A 21,025-nucleotide genomic window follows, 5' to 3' on the forward strand; every position below is an offset into this window, starting at 1 on the left:
CTATTGTGATATAATTGAGATAAAAACACATTTAATTGATTAAATTTGAGAAACAAATCAACAAAATTTTTACATATTACAAAGTCTATTTTTGTATAATTTAAAATAAAATGTATTTTGTAAATATACCGCTTTAAATAAATAAATAGAAATTAATAAAACTTAACCGATTACAATTTCCGATAGTAATTAATACAAATATTAAAGGAAATAAAATACAAATTATATAGGAAATTATAATAAAAATTACCAAATTAATAGTGAGAGAAAGAGAAAGAGAGAGAGAAAGAAACTCTAAGATTACAATTAAAAAAATATCCATTAATTTATACGTTTTACGTAGACTCTATCCGTACGAATCCTAAGCGGATACCTAATTTAAAAGATACAAACATTTTATTAACTCAGAATTCATTAATTTATATTTATTTGAAAAAAAAAAATATAATTGACATAATTTTAACATTTATTATTTTCAAAGATTTAATACGTAAAAGTCAATTACATATTGATATTTAAATGTAGTCTTTATTCGAAGAATTGTCACACATTTAAAAATTAAATATATGCAAGCTCGTATCCGAACAAATATATTTACGATATCGACTCAAAGTAGCGGAGTCCATACCACATATACAAAAAAAATGGGATGACGTTTAGAATTGACAGTCGTAAGGGCCGGCCTAGCACGAAATATTTCAGAATCAGAATGAATCAAGAAGGCGTACTTGCTTGTTGCGCCGTTTGTAACCAGCAGACTCATCGGAGATGTGGTCGGTGTCTTAATATTTATTATTGTAACACAGAACATCAAAGACAGGATTGGAAAAGACACAAAAGTGAATGTGCACCGAAGTTACAAAAGCAGAGCTTACAAAACGACAAAGCTATTAAACCATCTTCTCATAAAGATAAAGAATTAAAGATAGATGAGAAAAAAAGGATAAATATTAATACTTCAGTGGATAACAATAATAAAGAAGAAACGATACTAGTAGGCAACGAAGTGAGACGATTAAAAAAATCTAAAAAGAAAACCGTTAAAAAAGAGGGTAGTGACATTGCTAGTGATAATAAAAATACCTCGCAATCTGTAGAGATTATAACTCATAATAAAGCAAATCTAAAAGACAATAGTGTAATTTCAAGTGTCGTGTATAGTAATAAAAACATTGTTAAAGTTAGTGCCATAACTCACGAAGGATCTTCAGAACAGGAAATATTGAGTGAAAAAGCTCAACAATTGGGTACAGTGGATTTTTCTACTGCAAGTACGTCTAATGTTTTGAAGGAGGTAAATAAAACTGATGTAAAAATGCCAGCTATACCTAGTGAGCAGCCTCCTAGGATGAGAGAATACCCTGAAGCTACTCTCAGAGGTAGCGGTGCACCCTTCAACAACATGATGAACAGTTACTACATGGACCCAAGTGATCCCAACTATGAAATTTGTCAAAGAGTTATCAGGGACATGACTCAGTATGGTGTGTGTGTGTTAAATAACTTCCTAGGCAAGGAACGAGGACTCTTAGTATTAAATGAAGTTCTAGAAATGTACAGATCGGGAATATTCACAGTAAGTACAAATATATCATAATTACCAAACCATTATTGATACCTTAAAATACTATCATTAACTTATGTTGTTGTTATCGATTGAGCTTTAAGTGATATGAATTGAATAGATTATAGAAATCTTAGAAAAATTATAAACATATAGTATATACAATAAGACCTAATTAAAGTTTTTCACAATTAATATGTGTGACTTTAATTAAAAACAAAAAGTATACAAACATACAGCAATGTTTGTGTGTCAAGATTGAAAGGATATAATAAAAAGAATTAAAATATGCAGTGCAATTACACAAATTTTCAAGACAACTTTTCAGTCATATAATTAAATAAATATATAATTTAAGTAAATATGTAATGCTAATAATCTGTTTTGTGTATATTATATAATGCAATGTTTGTATAGTCTATTCTAACCACAAGAGGATTAAAGATGAATAAACAAACTTCCACATTGAATTTAATTGGTCGAGATCTTGAATATTATATTTACTTTGAATGTCGGCAAACTTATTGGAACTTTGAAAGTAAAATTAAATTGGATATCAGTGATAAAATGACCTATCAAGGAAGTGCCAGTTTTACTTTTTGATCATAAACTTAAATACTGATGGTCCATCCTTGAAGGACTTGAATTGCAAGACATACTTTCCAATTTTCAATTATTTAATTACAAAATAAAGTGTTGCCGAGATATTTGTTGAATAAGTTATATTGACTTATTTAAATAATGGTAGAATCAAAGGTAAAATAACTACAAAGGTATTAAAATAATTTTAAAAATCAATGGGACCTAAAAAAGATTTTAAATCTCCATCTATTAAACTTTTTCATTTTATTGTTCATCTATTGCTCAAATTAATAATTGTAGATTAATTTAAATTAATATTTCTGTAACCGAGGTAACAAAATTGTTTTTAAAAGACATTGTTTATCAGTTTTCTAATTGGAATTATATTAATAACTTAGGAAATAAGTATGCAGTTCAACAAAACATAAGTAGGTCTTTTTTTTTAAAACTGCATTAAATTAATATTAAAATGTTTTATATAATTAAGTAATACCTTGCCATGCAGACAATAACATGTCTGGCTATACTCAGGAAGTTACTGTGAAGCAATATTACATGCTTGCAATTGAAACTTATATCACAACTGTTACCTAACGTCTACCAAGATGGACTACAACTTGAAACATATATAATGTATATATTTATACATATAATAAAATTGGACTGTCTGTAATATTATAATAACTGCTTTTTTACTAAATGCATATTTATGTATACACGGTACATATACCAAAACAACACTTTTTTAAATTATGGACTGTTTGTTCCGCCTAATCTCTGGAAAGACTGGATCGATTTTAAAAGGACTTTTACTGGCAGATAGCTGATGTTTTAAGGAGTAACTAAGGCTACAACAATAACTTTTTTTGTAAAATTCAATTGCGCACGAAGTCACGGGCATAACTAAAATAGTATAACAAGAAATACCTCTGCTGCCCACACATTGCTTATTTTACTGCTAATAGTACTAATATTGTTTTGTTTTAGTTTGAGCAGTGAGTGAGCCAGTATATTAAAAGGCACATGAGACAAAGCTTCTCAGATCCTTCAGGTAGTTGCCCATTGGTAATTTAAGGAATGTTTCTTTATGTGATTATCCAGTGGTGGTTATCACTTTTATCAGACTGCCTATGTACAGAACCACATACCTATTTTTTTTATGAAAAACTATGTATTTCAAGAAGTTTTCTATATGATTTCAGATGATTCATAATATGTTGAGTTTTATGAATATGATTGATATAAAATTTGTTTACTAATAAAGGCAGTAAAACATTTGAATAAATGTATACTGTATATTAATTGCTACTTCATAAGCTTATATTAATACCATTAACAAGTCACTCTTTTTTGAAGAAAGTGTGTCAATATAGTTTGACTAGTTTTCGCCCACGGCGTCGCTTGCGTTTTAGGGTTTGGTTGTCAGGTATTATTCACACAATATTTTTTATAAATTATAGACTATGTGTTATTCTGATGTCTAAAGCTATATTATTGTAAGGTTTCATTAAAATCCATTCAGTAGCTTTGCATGAAAAAGCAACAAACATCCATACATATAAACTTTCGCCTTTATAATATTAGTGTTTTTTATTTATTATACATAGATCATTTTACAAATAATGAGTAAGATAAAATTATTAATGAGTAATTTAAAAAATATTTCAAACACTGCTATTTATTAGAATTTCTTATATATAAAAATTTAAGTAATGTTATTGCCAAAAACTTACTTGTGTTTAATTCGCTAACCAAATAAATATTAAGATCACAAGGTTACAATGTTAAAATTAAAATCTAAACTTAAATTCACTTTATTTTAGTAGGACTTGGTTGTCAATAAATTATGACTTACTATCATGTGGTACCACTAACTGGCAAAGGGCCACCTGATGGTATATGTTCACCAAAACGATAAAATAAAAGGTACCTACTTACATATTAACGCCACCGAAGCAAAAAAATCTACGAATCTTATTATATAATATACGAATATTAAACTTAATTTTAATTGTATATTGTACATCTGTTTCCCAGGCAGGTCAACTAGTCTCAAATCCAGGCAGTACAGAAGCTCAGACGATACGAAGCGATCGCATCACGTGGATAGATGGCAAGGAACCCCACTGCTTCCACATAGGACAGCTCATCAACCAAGTACGTATTCCAAGAACTTATCATACAATACCATGAAAAAATCTAACCTAACATAGAATACTATAACAATTACATTATTGTGTTATGTTCCTCTGAGTGAATGATCTGTTATTATCGAAGCACCTATACCAAAAGATATTGCTTAGTAGTTGATTGGTTAAACGACCCTGTGTCTTCTTCTTTCGAAGGCGAGATCAATGTTGACAAAGAAAGAAATCGCTGTATAAATAAACAACGTTTCTATCAGAAACCGTAGATGTTTTTCAATGTATTCATACTTATATGACAAAAAATTGGGTCGATTTTGTCATACAATATATTTATATTTAATGACCAAGTAAATGAATTTTAGGTGCAATAATATTCAACGCCATTCAATTCTGTAAAAAAATTCAATAAAGATCTTTTATTGTTCTTAAAAGTGTATTTGTTACGTTAAAATAATTCAGTCAATTAATAAAATATCTATACATATTTATTTCAACAAGAACATCTCAAAGTCCTACACGTAATGTCATAGAAGTAGGTACTAAATTTAAAATCCTCGAAGAGGGAAATAATCTTGCCATGATATATATCATATATGCTATATATCATAGCCTATTCCAACTACTATGGGACCAAAGCCAAAAAAAACATTTGGCATCAAATTGACGCGATATCATTGGTCGAAAGCTTGAATTATCTATGATTTTCATTATGGATTTTGGGAAAAAATGGCGTTTGCTACGTAGATGAAGATGTTATCTGGAATTTGAAAATAAAATTAAAGTGGATATAGGTAGTTAAACAGAATAGTGTGAATTCAAGAACTGTTAGAAGTGTACGATATAGAGCTGAGCTATTAACAAATGGAACGGAATTCATAAATCTACGGTTTCTTTATCTTTCTTCGATTGTAAACTTAGCTAAAAAACGACGATGTTTATTTAATCATATCATGTAACTAAATAAGCCTTTTTTATTAGATTATTTTTTTTAAAGTGTTTTTTTTTAGTTAGATTCTGTTTTTGTGGTTTAAACTCTTGCGATAGAACTATTTTTTTATATGATAATCTTTTGCGTAATTATCCTTTTAATTTGTATTATATTTTTAGTTTTGTTAGATCTACATAGTTTGTAATTTACTTCTGTTTATAATCGAGACATTTGTACCCAAGTTTGCCCTCTTGTCAAACAATATAACGAAATAAATTAGCAGTTAATTTCAAGGGCAATATTTTACATCAATGTAAATCTTTTTAAGATAATTCATAAAGAAATACCTTTTATTATACCATGTTGTACAAAATAGTTTCAACCCAGTGTTGACACACATAAAAAAGTTTTTCTCTTATAAATCTTAATACCTTTTGGTTGTATTTCTATGGGTTTGAATATAAATGCAAAACACGGTTCGATTATAGCATTAAAACGATCGTTCGAGGTCCCGTAGTAATTATAAAATAATACTGAATACACGACAACATCTTATCATAAAACACAAATATCATAGCATAGGACGAATAACAGGATCTTCAAGATAACTGTTCATTTCGCGAACAACGCCTCATTAACTCGACAAGCCGCGTACGAATTCAATAAACCGTTTCCTATGCTTTTGGCCTATTCAAATAGTAATCATGGTGTTATGACTCAGTGCTCAGGAACTCGACGGATTAGCAATAAAATTATTAACTAAGTTAACGTTATTATTGTTTATGTGCTACTTAAATTCGCATTATATTTACATACGATAAAATACCAGACTAGTGATTTAATATCTTTAAGAAATTCTATAACTGATAAGAGCTGATAATTATTCGATTTAATGGCGCCACCGATTGCATTGTCTTTCAGTCGCTTACAACGTTGTATTCATATATATAAATATAGCTACTACTCGGGAAAGGTCGGTGATGGTCTAAGGCTTCTTATCCTACCACCACGGATACACGCGTGTCAGATTTTCACTTGACATCGAATCTAGATGATGTTTTCAGAGTACGAGGCGAGTTATAAACTCAAAGTATCTGAAAGCCCAGTGGTGCTCTATACGAATTTGAGCCCGCAATCTTAAATTAAGATCCACATGTCTATTTATTGAAATATCTCACTCATTCAATAAGTAATTGGTCTTACAGTCATTAACATTTGTATTGTGTCGAGTCGTTCATTTACATCTTAATATTTCTAAATCAGATTTAGAAAGTCTAAGAATAAGGTTAAAATTATTTGAATGCAAATTTGACCAATCTCAATAGAGTTTTCTGTATAGATTTTTATGAATTGGTTATAGCCTCTAGACAAAAACAATAACTTTCCCAAAGTAAACAAACGAATTAACATCATAATATTCGAAAAAAAATATGTTTTTATAGCCTAGTGATCTAGATCGACTATATTTAGATTACATATCCGTAAACAATAGCAAGTATATCTTACAAAACACTTATATATGAATTATTGAACATTCGAGTGACATTCAAACGCATGCATGTTACGAAATAATCGTTCTTAAATAACTGTGTCATTGCGTTATATTTTAGCATTAGATGTTCGTTCATTCAAAACGAATACAAGGGGCCCATTCCCTTTCACGAGAGGCAGACGTGACCAGCATCACACTTTCATTAGCCGTAACTAAACATAGGTGATTGTAGGGAAATTATTAACATTGCGATAATTGTAAGGGCATGAGTAATGTTGCCTTTTATGCATAGTAAGAATAACATATCAAGGAAAGGGCGTAGTTATGTAAAAAAAATAGGTATAAAATAAGTTTAATGATAGTATCGTTAAATAAGTTCATGATGATTCGTTCGTTTGTCACCATGTGAATTATTTGTGGCTATTTGTTTTTAGTAAAATTAACTTAATTTTTTTTGTATCTTTAATATACATAGTAACAGTACCTAGTATTAACATGTTTATGTTAAACAATTAGATTTGGGATAATATATAAATAGAATAACAAATCTTAGGCTGTTATATTATAGGTCATCATGGGTTTTATTATATACTAAATGCAGTTTGGTGTACCTAGTAAGTTTATTGTTTTAACATATTTTTATTATAAACATTGACAATTAAAACCCGCTCTACTTATTTCGCTGGTCTCTCTCTCTCTCTCTCTCCCGTATCTCTCTCTTGCCACCCCGCTCCCTCGCCCTCTCTCTATCCTCTCTCGGCTCTCTCTCTCTTCATTACATTTTAGGAACTGGTAAAGGTTTACACTATCAATAGCTAAATGCACCTAATTTTTCTATGTTGGATAATGAATTTTAGATTATATCAACTTGACGAGAGACTTCGATTATTCCATATTAATATCATATAACTGTATAGGTATATGTCTATCAAATGTATGTAAGAGTAACATCTATTAAGTAACACATGTATAATTTAATATATAATATCTAGATTTAAGATCAAAAATCGAATAAGTACTATAGTGTGCTAATAAGGACATTTGATAATAATATTGTTTTAATAAACAAATACCGAGTACATAAAATATTCTTACAATTGTATAAAATGATTATAGCTGATTAATACATTGTTAATTTAATAGAATGTTGATTATATTACAGGTCGATAATATAATACTGACGGCGAACAAAATGGTCAACAACGGAAAAATGGGAAACTACATCATTAACGGTAGAACGAAGGTAAGACACGTTAAATTATTCAAAAAAATAAAATACAATAAGTTTAAGGACTAGTTGACACTCAGGTACGTACTATTTTTAACTCGATGTAAACAAAACAACCCTGACTCTACATTCTGATCAATGAACCTGAGTCTAAAGTACCTGATTTGATTCCTACACGCGACAAGTATTACACTATTATATGTACGTATATACCACTGTAGAGCAGTGTTATTCTATAAGAACTCACTTCCCTATGTCACAAGTGAAATATTAAAGATACGCTATTTAACTACGTGAATCCTTTTTATATATATGATGTCGCTTAACGCTTTCTGACATTTGATTGAAATTTTCTGCGATGAGTTTCGAGTTTTTTCTTACAGAATAGTTCTGTTTTATGTGCTTCGTGGCGCACGCTTAACTGTCAACGTTGATGGGTATAAAGAAAATAATAATTATTAATAACATTTAATTGATAGTCCATTATAATAAGATACAAGGATTTTCTTAAATCGAATGATGCAGTTTAAATTTTTTCATATAAATTGGCTCGTTCTCGAGACTCCTTTGAATGAGTTTACTATTCTCTGCGTCACTAAAAAATGTAGTTACTAAATAGCTCACTATAATAATAACTAGCACCTTACAGAGTAAATTCATAATTCAAAAAGCCCTTTGCTCTAAGCGGTTGACTAATTATTTTACGGTTTCTTAAGTTTACTTTTATGCTCTGTGACATTTTATTTATTAATAGGATAGTATTTTAATGACATTCCATTGATAAACTTGAAGAATGTTAATATTTCTTTTAATTGTTGAAATGGTGACGACCATTGTCTAAATAATTTACTTAAGTTGTGAATTATTTTAACGTTTTATCGAAAAAAATAATTGAATTGTTGTCTTAATCCAAGACTCAAGATAATAAGTTAAGTTAAACTACGCCAATTATTTCGGTGAACGGTAGATTTGATACTTATATGGATAGGAGTATTCTAAAAATTATAAGAGTGTATTCATTAGTAGATATAGAGGTTATCATAGTTCGAATGGGATGAAATAATATCTACATTCATAAAATTTTACTACTGTAGATGAGATGTATGTATATACTAATAAAGTATCTACATTTCGTAGGTAATTCTAGTTTTAATAACGAATGAAAACATAGAAAGTATCAAAGAGACAGTAGCAAGCTAGAGATACTATTTTGGAATAAAGACTTAGTAAGACAAGTGTTGCCAGAACGTAAAACTTATAAATCTAGTAGTTTTTGAAATAGGAATAAATATTTTCAGTTATTAAACCAATTTTGACAAATAATATTGTTTTAAGATGTAAAATAACTTTAAAGAAGCTCGAAGTATATTCAAGTACGATTACTTCCTCGTTTTATTTCGAGACATAAATTTAAGCGGAAATTCTATTAACAAAAGTGTTAACATGTCTCGAGGAAAACAATTATATAGAGCATTTCACAACTATTGTCTTAATTATAATAATAATCTTATTAATAATTAATTTATTGTTTACCCTTGACTTTGCGGTTCTTTAATATTTATTCCTCTGTATAAATGATTGAAACTAATCCTGATTCATGAAGCATTTTCCTATTTGTAAACTGAGTTTAAAGCGACAATGTCGTGAGTTGTAAAGATGACAGAGCTCGAACATACTTTTTTTTAAGATGGGTTAATATTTTTAAGTTAATTAGTATTAATACTCATAAAACTCTTTGTAATCTAATCTACCAAGTTCAGTTCCATATAAAATTATTTATACTAATTTACTAATTAAATAAAAAAAAAAACTGTACATTACTTTTTCATTCGTAAAAATAACTCTGTTCAGTCGTTATGACCTTTGATGGTGCGACAATTAACTTGCAATTAATCAAGGGCTAGGTTGCAAGGGCAGCATACTTTCTTTTTTTATCCTACGATGGAATGCCGTTCATCCATTATGAATGTTTATTTGTAAACACCCGTGTGGAAAAACACACGTCGGTACATTGATACAATAAAACATAAGTAATTTATTATGACAGTAAAATAATTTTAAAGAAACACATTATAACTAAAATTAGTACCTGGTGCAGATTACGCTAAAACCCACGCATCAACTAATCATAGTTTGGCGCCGTGCGCTTAGCTAACGGATTCGCACAAGCGTATACCGTTGCCAATCTATTTCTATTTGCGCTGTTATCAGTGGCAAATGTGAATGTGTATCGTTTAGGATCGCACTGATAAGTGTTAGCGGGCGGCGGGCGGTGCGGCGCATGCGCGGCGCTGGTACGGCCGTACGGCGTACGTGATCAACGGCATGGCGCCCGCGGGCGGACGGGCGGTGGGGGAGGTGGGCTGTAAACATTGCCGTATGAACACGCCGTCCGCGCTTCCCCCGTATGTTTACAAACGGTGACGACATGCGCGCTGTAAAGTACCCCTTTATTGTTACACACTGTAGCACTACCTAAAAGTCCTTCGTGTATTGTTCGACATTTATTATTGATTTTTATAAGTACACATATAAAAATTCATTTTATTTCTTAGTAAATTCTTTATAGTGTTTTTAGAAACTACGCAGGTCGTGAAAAACATATTTAAGTCACGTAGGTAATTGCCATTCAAATACAAATAAATGAGTTAGGAAATTTCTTAATAATTCTGTTAATATTAACTTTGCCAACGTACGACGTATTATCCAAACATTGAGATATTTAAACGGGTTCGCCGATTCTATTATCTGCTTGAACGTAAGCCAATTTACAAACTCTTATAAACAAAATTAAACTGAAACTTTATAATAATTATTATTAATACTAGCTTGAATATCTTATATATTTTATTATAGATATTATATAATTTCTTAACATTTGCTGCAATGCAAAATTTAGTCTACATAAAACTTTCAAAAATGTCCGTAATATCTCATCCAGTATCTTGAGATCTGTGTCATAAACGATAACAGCTGTTGTTACTTAAAAAAAAAAAAACGAATCTACGAAAACAAGCCCTCTAAAGTTTCATGTCAGATGTTAATATATATTTTTAATCTCTGTCCTAACTTAAACTGTATATCTTATTTTTTTTCTAAAACTACGGTTATTGAATTTAAAATAAAGAAAATTATATTTAAGGAGGAAAATGTCTACGTGTGAATTGGAGGTTGACCGTGACATGTTTCCAAAGCAGGTGATACATATATCTACAAAATGCCCTCGTTATTTGATAACTGCTACAATTCCAAAACGTCAAATCGTATGCATTAATAAATTACTCCGGTTCGACGTCGTCGACGTCATGGCGTTAATATGAATATGCTATTTGGATTTCAATGTCTTTGTAACGATGTATAAATCGTCCCGCACAAACTACTTTTTCATGGTGACCCTGTATGTGTCGGTACCAGTTACCACTCATCACTTGTTCTACCACCACACAGCAATATTTTGTTGTTTATTGTTGTTCCAGTTTGAATAAAAATAACATCTTGGTTCTCAATGTTGAAAGTGCATTGAAGAAGTAAGGAATGTTTAATATTTTTTACAACTTGTCTATAGACGGTGGTGACCACTTACCATTAGGCCCATTTTCCCGTTCGCCTATCTATATCATAAAAAAAGAAAAGCGGTTAGAATCTCGGTAGTTTTTGTTTTCTTCGTAAACATATCCAATATTAATCTGCTAAATTTTTATTTTAAAAAAAGTTTAGAAAAGTTACTATAGTCTTGTCGTGGCACTCCGTATATAGAGTTACCTAGAAGCTATTTTTCTTACGGCGCCAATGTCTATAGTTGATGATTTATGACCTTACCTTTACCAGGCGGAACATTTGCCTAACTATTTTATTTAAAAAAAAAGTTTAAAAAATGAGGACTTTACGCAACCGCATATAGACATCACGACGGTACGGGCTATCGTTTTGCTTACGTCAGCAAATTGTCGCCAATAAAACATAATGTTCTGTGAGTTATGTTCCATAATATGTAGGTCAGTATGTTAGATAAGCCAAGGGTTTTGTGCATTTTTTTGCTATATCTGTATGAATATATATATGAAATAAATGAACTGTTACTAAACCTAATTTTATACATAGTAATATTTTTTATTATACAAAAATAAAATAAATAATTTACATGCATTTGAAAAAATTAGTGTTAATCTTAGCATTGCCGGTTGCCAATACACTGTCTGTTATGGAATCTTAAGTGCTCATTCTTACACTTGGTAATGAATATCGCTGCCCTAATAAGCCTTTCAAATCGATGTAAAAACACTAGATTGATCAGAAACCCTTTGCTTATTCCAAACGAAGTAGTAGAAACAAACTTGATTTACGTATTCGATGCAATTTCTAATATTGTGAACTAAAAACAGTTGGACAAACTAAAAATGTTGGAATTAAACTCGTATTTCAATCAAAAATATATTCCGCCTTATCTTATTTGCTCAATCTATATACATTCCGTCTTAACTCAATTAGTGTACGCCCAGATTCCATAAGACTTAAAAGCCAAAACTCATCATTTCTATACGCCTTTTTGTCTTTATAAAACTATGCGTACAATGACCTCAAATTCTATATTCTCTCGACCCCTCGCAAGTTTTTATATGACCCTGTATACTAATACAATATACGTAAATACGCGCACGTGCTACGATATACGGAAATAATAGCATCAGTACAATATCGAGTGCATCTTGCTCGCGTTTGACGACCCTGAAATATATTGTTTAAAATAATGTGTAGTTTATTACAATGTAAATAAGAACCACTTTGCAATGATAATATTATAGTGCAATGTTATTATGCTGTGGTTTGTTTACATTTCTATTTGAGAACTCATAGGACATAAAATACGTAATTTTCTTTGTAAATTGTATTTAGTGCCCGACCAAGTAATTTTGATCTTTGTCCAAAATACAAATATACGATCGAGGTTTACTGGCGAATAATTAGTTTTGTTTATTTAATCGTGTTAAAAATAAACTTATGCATTAATCCATACTGTTTACACACTGACTCTGTTAATGACAAATTTGATATGACTATAGAACATGTCATGTAGTTTTCTTTTCCACTTATGAAAAATAACTATTAACTTAGATTTAAAAATAAATAAACATACATATAAACATTAATATTTAAATATGATTTATAAATAAGTTATGATTATATGAAAATGGAACGAGATAAACATTTATCTTTTATATTAAAAGATAAAAAATACTCAAAACATTTTATATACCTATAATCAATAAATATAAGTATATAAATATTGACAAATAAATTCGTAAGGTGGAAAACCCAGATACGAGTTGATCGTAACGTAAACTTATAAAACGCCTGGTCATCGTTTTCGTTTTTCTTATCTTGAATTTAAAGACTGTTCTATTTTTCTAAATAGTTGTCGACACCATTGATAAGTGGTTCCCAAAGCTAACTGGACTGCGACCCACTTAACGAAACAAACTGTAACCCACCTAACAGATTCTCTCAAATTCTGCTCTCTATATTTTACGAAGAAAAAGGAACATATATCTATGAGAATAAGAATAATGCTTTTGTTTCATATAAATTTTTTGATCATAATAGTTCAAAGGCATAGTACTTAGTACTACTGTGAGAAGGGTGACTTTCATAGCTTCATCGAGCGAGTAAACATATGAGGAAACAAGAAGGCATAAATAAACATTGATACTTTTTTAATGTAGAGCTTGTTTACTCAATTAGTGTTCGTAAGGTTTCAAATTTTGTAGGCAACGATAGAAACGTTACTGATTGAAGTCTATTATTTTAAACCTATCACACTTAATGTTTTTGTTTAAAAACTTACTCAAAACGTATCTCAAGTAAACTGAAACTATTCAAAACCTATAAACAATTATAGCTCAAATAAACGTAAAAAACGTTACTTATAGTAACTTAAATGTAAAAGTATTCTTTATAGTTTACAAGGAAAATGAGACTTTCATACTCTGTTTATAGTTCGAGTACGAAATATGTCAATGAATCTAGTTTCATTTGCACGAGGGAATTCCCTAACGCACATCACACTCCCCGATTACGAAATATATAAATGTAAGTGTATACTTACATTCATTTAACTAACATCGCTCGTTAAGAGGAAAACTTAATGCGTTTGAATGTGCAAAACAAATGTGTTGTAATTTGAAATATTATCGAAGTATACGATAGTTTCTGTAGATTGAAAACCTCGAATTAAACGAACAGCACAACTTATACTTATGTTAATCATTAAACTTATGATCTTCTGCCACTGAGGTATAATTTATTTAAAAAAAGTCTACTGATATTTCATATGTAATTCATATATTGATAAGTAGACGAGATTATTTCCGAAATGCAAGAGAAAAAAGGTACACACCTTTACTCGTTTACTCTTTATTCAATATATTAATAGAAAAAAACTCGAAAGTGAGGGCATTTAGACTAAAGTGTAAGTGTACACGTAACCACGCGCAAAGCCACTAGTCAGTTTTTAGGTACGTTCGTTATCATTGCTTGGAATTTCCACCTTGATCGAATCTGCTTAGTCACATACCTTAAAATTGACATCTAAATCCACCATATTACGAGTTTTCCAAAAATGTGTTGCTGGGTTAAAAAAAACTTTGATTCAATTCTATGAATTTTAAATCAATTCTATGAAGAAAATCAAATAAATATATTAATTGAAAACTAAATTTAAAAAAAAAACTGATTTTCTTTCGCCGGTTCTTCTCTTCTCAGGTTTTATATGTTTGATCACGAACCGAGAATATCCACTTATATCGGTGCGTAAAGCGTAAAATAAATAGAGGTTCCATGGCCATGAGGTGGCTCAAGGTTCTGTCGTAACAGAATATTCCAGAAGTGTTCATGTGCTTATTTTGAGCTTATTAATTACCTCGTACTTGACGGTGAAGGAAACATCGCGAGTAAACCTGCATATATCGGATGAAAACCTGCCACATATGTGGAATAACCTGCATAAGTTCTCAATAATAGCGGAAGCTTTTGCCCAGCAGTGGTGTTCATGACGATGATAGGATAGAAGATAACGTTGTTCTAAAGTATAGGTTATAACTTTAATCTTTTATTCGCAGGCAATGGTGGCCTGCTACCCAGGATCTGGCAGCCATTATGTGAAACATGTAGATAACCCGAATAAAGATGGCCGATGCATAACGGCAATATACTACCTAAACCTTGACTGGGACGTCAAGCGATATGGCGGTTTACTTAGGTAACTATTTAAAATACACAATTACGTACTGGAACTGTATTTATAGAATACGTGTTTCTAGTCCAACAAACCGTCTTGGTACCGATTATGATGTGGGTGACAGGGTTTTATTCCCGGAGTGAACAATATGACTTCTTGATATTTTTTTATAAAAGGAAAATAGGAGCCTATTAAAGAGAAAAATGTGTACAAAATCACAAACCTCCTTTTTTATGAAATCTGTACATGTTATGTCCTTTCTAATTATTTGTTCCTTCCTGACCTGTCTAGTGCTCCCCCCCCCCCTCTGAAATCTGACCAACATGCACGCAAATCAGTACACGAAAAAAACAACCATTTAATTTTGATCTCATCGCGTTCAAATCTTTTACTTCCAACCAGATAGTATTATTCTGCGTTATTTTATGCGAAGAAATCATCCATCAGCTTTTATAGGTCCACTGCTGAACATAGGCCTTCATAATCGATGAGATTTCGGCCGGTTGAATGCTAAAATTCCAATGGTTTTACCTTCTCTACTTTAGGTCTTCAAATCGCCCGTAGCGGGGCGTTCTGTTCTGTTTTCTTTGGTCTCTGTTTGAGGTCTTTTTTCTCCATCGGTTACCAGTCCTTCGTTAGAATACCACCCGTTGTCACCTCACTTTATTAATTCCTCGAACTAGATATAGTTCGAGGAATTAATATGGATGGAGGATGAGCAAAGATAGCCGATAGGCTATCTTTGCTCATCAACGGATTTCGCCGTATTAATTCGTTTGCGTAGCGAAATTCCGTCCATTGCTCTTTCTATGGCAGTTAAGCAACCTTGATGTCGCGAACGAGGCCAAGGACTTCGTCTCGGATCTCTATGTCATCATTGACTTGTATATATGCACATACCTCGAATACTTTCGGCTTCAGCCAATCATCGGTATTTTGGATGATATGATTTTATAAAGCTAAACAATTTATATATTTTAACGTACTAGTATTATTAATTCGATTATAAAAATGGAAGCTATAACCTCCATAGAGTTCTGAATAAAGTCAAATTAGAGGATTTCTGTGAAATATGCTTAAATACATCATGTCTTTGTGATTAATTTGGTAATCATTTTATGATTATAAAGAAGTTAGTTTTTCTGGATTCTAACAAAAACGAAACATAACAGTTTTAGAAAGGAATCAGACAATTGAATACTTTTATACGTTGTATAATTTTTGAGATAGACCTTGTAAAGGATATAGCTATCCTAATATTTTAATTTTGCTCAAATATGTTCTGTGATATAACACCACACAAAAATAATTTAAAATCAGATCTGTTTAAATTTTATTTTATTTTTATTACAGGGTGTTCCCGGAAGGTACGAATCAAGTGGCAGACATCGCGCCGATCTTCGACAGAATGCTTTTCTTCTGGTCAGATAGAAGAAACCCACACGAGGTACAACCTGCGTACGCAACTAGGTAAGAATTAATAAATATCATTTATTTTTGTTTCATGCCCCTTGCATGGCAAACGTTGACAAAGTCAAAGTAAACACAGATATCTCTTTTTTTATTTTCATTTTTCACGGACAGTCTCGTAGTTCTAGTAGCAAGTCCATAAGATCTTACGCTCTGCCCCTTAGTTAGGTCAATAAATTGTTATTAATGTTATATGTCTTGCGCAGTTGGCCCTCCTTTTAAGAACGGTCGCTGTGATCAAATATCGGCTACGAGGACTTCAGAATGAATAGTTCTCCTAGCCTCATAACTAACTTGTTAAAAAATTAACAAGTTCCTCCTCAGCCTGTATGACAGTGACGAAAAAAACTTCAGCAATTAAAAATTCCTAATATTTTTAACATGATATTTCTTTCTAATAATAAAAAAATTATTAACTAATCGTTTGCCCAGAAGGTTCACTTCAGTCGGGTTCACTTTTAAGTTGCCTAGTTTTTTTTAATATCCTATTTCCAGTTCAATTTATACAGCATATTATTATGGTACTAATTCAACCCTTTAAGCGGCGGAAATGTTACTAAATGCGTATTTCTGTAATTTACTATGTATTTGTAATATATATTAATTGTAGTATGTAACACACAACTATTTTCAATTCAATTCTTAGTTTAATGGCTTTTAGTTGTGCCATAGGGCACAGATTATACACTCAACTATTTTTTTATATCTTTGAATGTTTGCCAATGCATTTCAGTGCTACCATTATGAGAAATTTTAAAGAAAATATCCATTACATTAATTTCAGATATGCAATTACATTGTGGTATTTCGATGCTCAAGAACGAGAAGAAGCAGTTAGAAAATACAGTAAGTTACTATTATTTTTACATTCAATTTTAACGTGATTTTTTTTATAATTCTTGAACCAATTATTAATACCAAATGTTTTATTTTAACTAACCCAATTTGACAATGCATTATTTTACTATTTCCTTAAACTGGATATTTAATTTAATTTTTACTCTGTGCCAGAACGTGGGCAACCGTCGTCGAGCAAGTGATGTTGGGTGCGCGGGAGCCGGCGCGTCGCGTGCTCGTAGCGAACTGCCACTAGTTACAGGTTATACACATAAGAGTGCTCACACACGACCCGCACCGTGGCCGAGTCGATCGAACGATTGGTAGCGCAACTTGTAGTCTATAGTTGCTGAGAAGACAATTTGATAAAGTGTAGAGCTTAGAAGCCGGTGTAAAAAGTTATCGTATTTTTAATATTACCGAATAAATTAAATATAATTAAATGTTAATTGTAAAAGAAAATACAAAAACTTTTAAACATAAAACCAGATAAATTTTAGTAAAATCCATCCAGTATGTGATGACGTCATCAAAGAATTTGTTGAAATCTGTCAATGTAAAATAATAAGGGTTTTTTTTTATTATTTAAACACAAGTCTTAAACAATATAAATGTGTATTTACAGATTATTTATCTTGGTTTTGTGTTTTTTTAATATAAGAAATGTCGAAAAAGTTTATGAAACCATAAACCGGCCTACAATTTAAATATATCAAATGTAAAGAATCGATTCTTGTTGAAATTATTTTTTTTCATTTCAACCGTTGTAATATATTTTCTAACAGTAGTTTAAAATAATTTAAGTTGATTCTTAAGTATTATGAGTCATTCATTGCAATTCTTAGTTGAACCGATACACTGATGTCTGTTATATTTTTAATCTACTATTTATATATATATATATATATACATACATTTGTTCATTGTTCCATTCGTTCAAATCGTTCTTCTGTTTGATACATGGAAATCTTTCATAGTATCCACCAATGGGAGAATACATGGAATAGTAAAGGAGTTTTAAAAAAAACCAGGCAAATGTCAAAAGATACTAGTATTATAAACATCTCCTGCACCCAGTTAACACAATCACTATCATTAAGTCAATAATTTAAAACATTCATAGCATTATAGATTTCGTTTATAATTTTTTTGTAGTGTAAATGATGAAATTTTTCTTCTTTTTTAGTTATTTCATGAAATTAAAAATTATTTAAATCCAAACTTATATGTCCTCTTTCATTTTAAATTGGTCGTCTCATCAAAAATGACAGTCGTTGCCTCTAAAGTTGTGCCTTCATCATATGTTATATCTTGATTTTCCTGTGCTTTCCTCTTTTTGGGGCAGAAGCTTACGAGGAAGACATTGGTCTTCCTCGTAAGCTTCTAGCCGTCTCTTACCCAAGACTACATTTCTCCCCCGGTGTTGGATACGCTTTGCTAGATCGTCTAAGTGTCTCGCTAATGTTGCTCTAGTACCATACGCTTCACGAGCATCTCTTGCTGCTGTGTTCAAGGAACTACAGATATATACATCGCGTAACTCTCCAATTTAAACAGTTCCACACATTTCTTCCAGCTCTATGACAGTATCAATCTTGTTTCCTTCTTTTGCAGGGTAAATTCGTCTATATCCCTCTAGGATGTTAGACATCAGCTCTGCCCGTGTCATCTTATTAGTGACTGGGCATTTTCATCCCATGTAGAAAGTAGGACTTAATTATCTTCATAAGTGAATATGCCCCTGTCAGCTGCGAGATCAGCTCAATGAGAAAGTTGAAGCCCCAACACTAGAATTCCGCGGGTTTCTGTGTGTGAAGCAGTATAAAAACGTCAGATAATAAATTAATCTACTCCAATTAGCGCTATAGTAACGTAAAAGGGCATAAAACAAGACTTCAGTCAACCTCTTTGATTTGTCATTTGGAACCTCACTATGTGTGATCCGCCGGTCGAATATCGAGACGAAATTCTTGCGAGAACACGATTCTGTAAGTGAGAATAAGCAATTCTTCTCTGAGCCATCGATATCCTCGGGACCTTGTATTTTCTAGCTTCGTTTGCGGAGTATAGGTGGCGGGTATTTTTGATTGAGCAATATCATCGTGCTAGCGAGAGGATTTGTATCTGTAGTACACTTAAAACTCCTTTCCGTCAGTTTTGTATGGTACGTTTTCTTTTCTTTCACCATATGGGACATCTTTAATATAATTTTAGATGCCCCAATGAATATTTTCTTTATGCCCTCTGCCTTTTCCGTGTTTTCCATGTTATTAATCTTCAAAGAAAGGATCTGTTCATACTCATGTGAGGTTTATAACTTAAGACTGAATAAAATTTCAATTCGACATAGTTAGAGATTTTCTGTTATATAGCTATATTTATTGTTGTATTAATTTTTACTGTATATAACAACTTTGTAGTGAAATTTGATTTGTATCAGTAAGGCTCAAAGCCAGTATTCCTCTAGTGAATAATTATTTTGAATAATATTAACTAGTAACTACTTAATCAGAGAATTGTATCGGTTTGTCAAAATTAAGGTTATAAGTGTGTTCGACTTAATTTATATCTGAAGTTGTATAAATAACGATTTTGTTATATTTGTCATAAACTTTTAATGATTAGAAATTAAAAATAATTATGTAAAATTTGTTAGCTGTGTAACTGCCAACAGACTTATTTTTTTTTTTATTTTGTTCCAATCTGTCGTTATAAAGAAAATCTAAAAACTTGTCTTTATTGTATTTGTAGCGAAAAAAATTACTTGTCTACCAATTCTTATTTTGTAAATAATTTTAAAATGGATTTTATTTAGATTGTTTGTGCGAATAATAAAAATATATATATATAAAGTGTTTGGAACCAATATGAGAAAGAACACTTTGTCTTTCTATATAATCTCGATTATTGAGAGGTTTTTAAAAGTATAGCTTTCTCTTTCTCACGTGTGTGGTTAAAAAAGGATAGCAGTCAAGTCATTTTAAAAGTTGTCACGAGCATTGAGTGTAGCCAGGTATGATAAGTTAACTAATTAGTGTTATATAATTAACAAATATTAATTATTCTCATCAAATATAATGAAAATGTTTAACGCCAAGCTATTTCTCTTCTCACTCTCTCGGCTATTTCGAGAATAAAGTCCCGGCTACACTTACGGACACCATGTGCAGCAGAACAGTACTTTTGTAAATTTCATTATAATAAAGTGTGTTGTTTACAAGCAGTGTGTAAAAAATATAGTATTGAATTTTATACAAATATATTATATAGGTACATTTGTTAAGATTATATTCCTACTTTAAATTGTAATTTTTAAGTAATATTGCTTTGTCATGAAAGCGTTTTTATTATTTTGTGATTTTATAGCTTGTTATAAATATTGTAAGATTCAGTGTTGTCCAACAAAACTGTTTTATTTATTAGCTTTTGAAACGAATTAAAGTTATTTCAAGTCATAAATTAAGTTGTGGACACATCTGGTATTAAATTTTTCTTTTTATATGCTTTTTTTTAAATCTATAATCTCCCCAAGACGAAAAGTAA

General features: G+C 30.9%; 1 protein-coding gene across 1 annotated transcript; it reads left to right on the plus strand.

The window, feature by feature from the left end:
• Positions 1–680: 680 nt before the first annotated feature.
• Positions 681–19,323, plus strand: LOC125070870 (egl nine homolog 1). The gene is made up of 7 exons (XM_047680868.1): positions 681–1,576; positions 4,184–4,303; positions 7,876–7,956; positions 15,057–15,196; positions 16,529–16,645; positions 17,430–17,491; positions 17,657–19,323. Exons 1-7 carry the CDS (start codon positions 710–712, stop codon positions 17,683–17,685), a joined length of 1,416 nt encoding a protein of 471 aa, XP_047536824.1. The 5' UTR covers positions 681–709; the 3' UTR covers positions 17,686–19,323.
• The last annotated feature ends 1,702 nt before the right edge of the window (positions 19,324–21,025 follow it).

This window comes from Vanessa atalanta, chromosome 18 (assembly GCF_905147765.1).
Source record: "Vanessa atalanta chromosome 18, ilVanAtal1.2, whole genome shotgun sequence".
NCBI classification, from domain to species: domain Eukaryota; kingdom Metazoa; phylum Arthropoda; class Insecta; order Lepidoptera; family Nymphalidae; genus Vanessa; species Vanessa atalanta.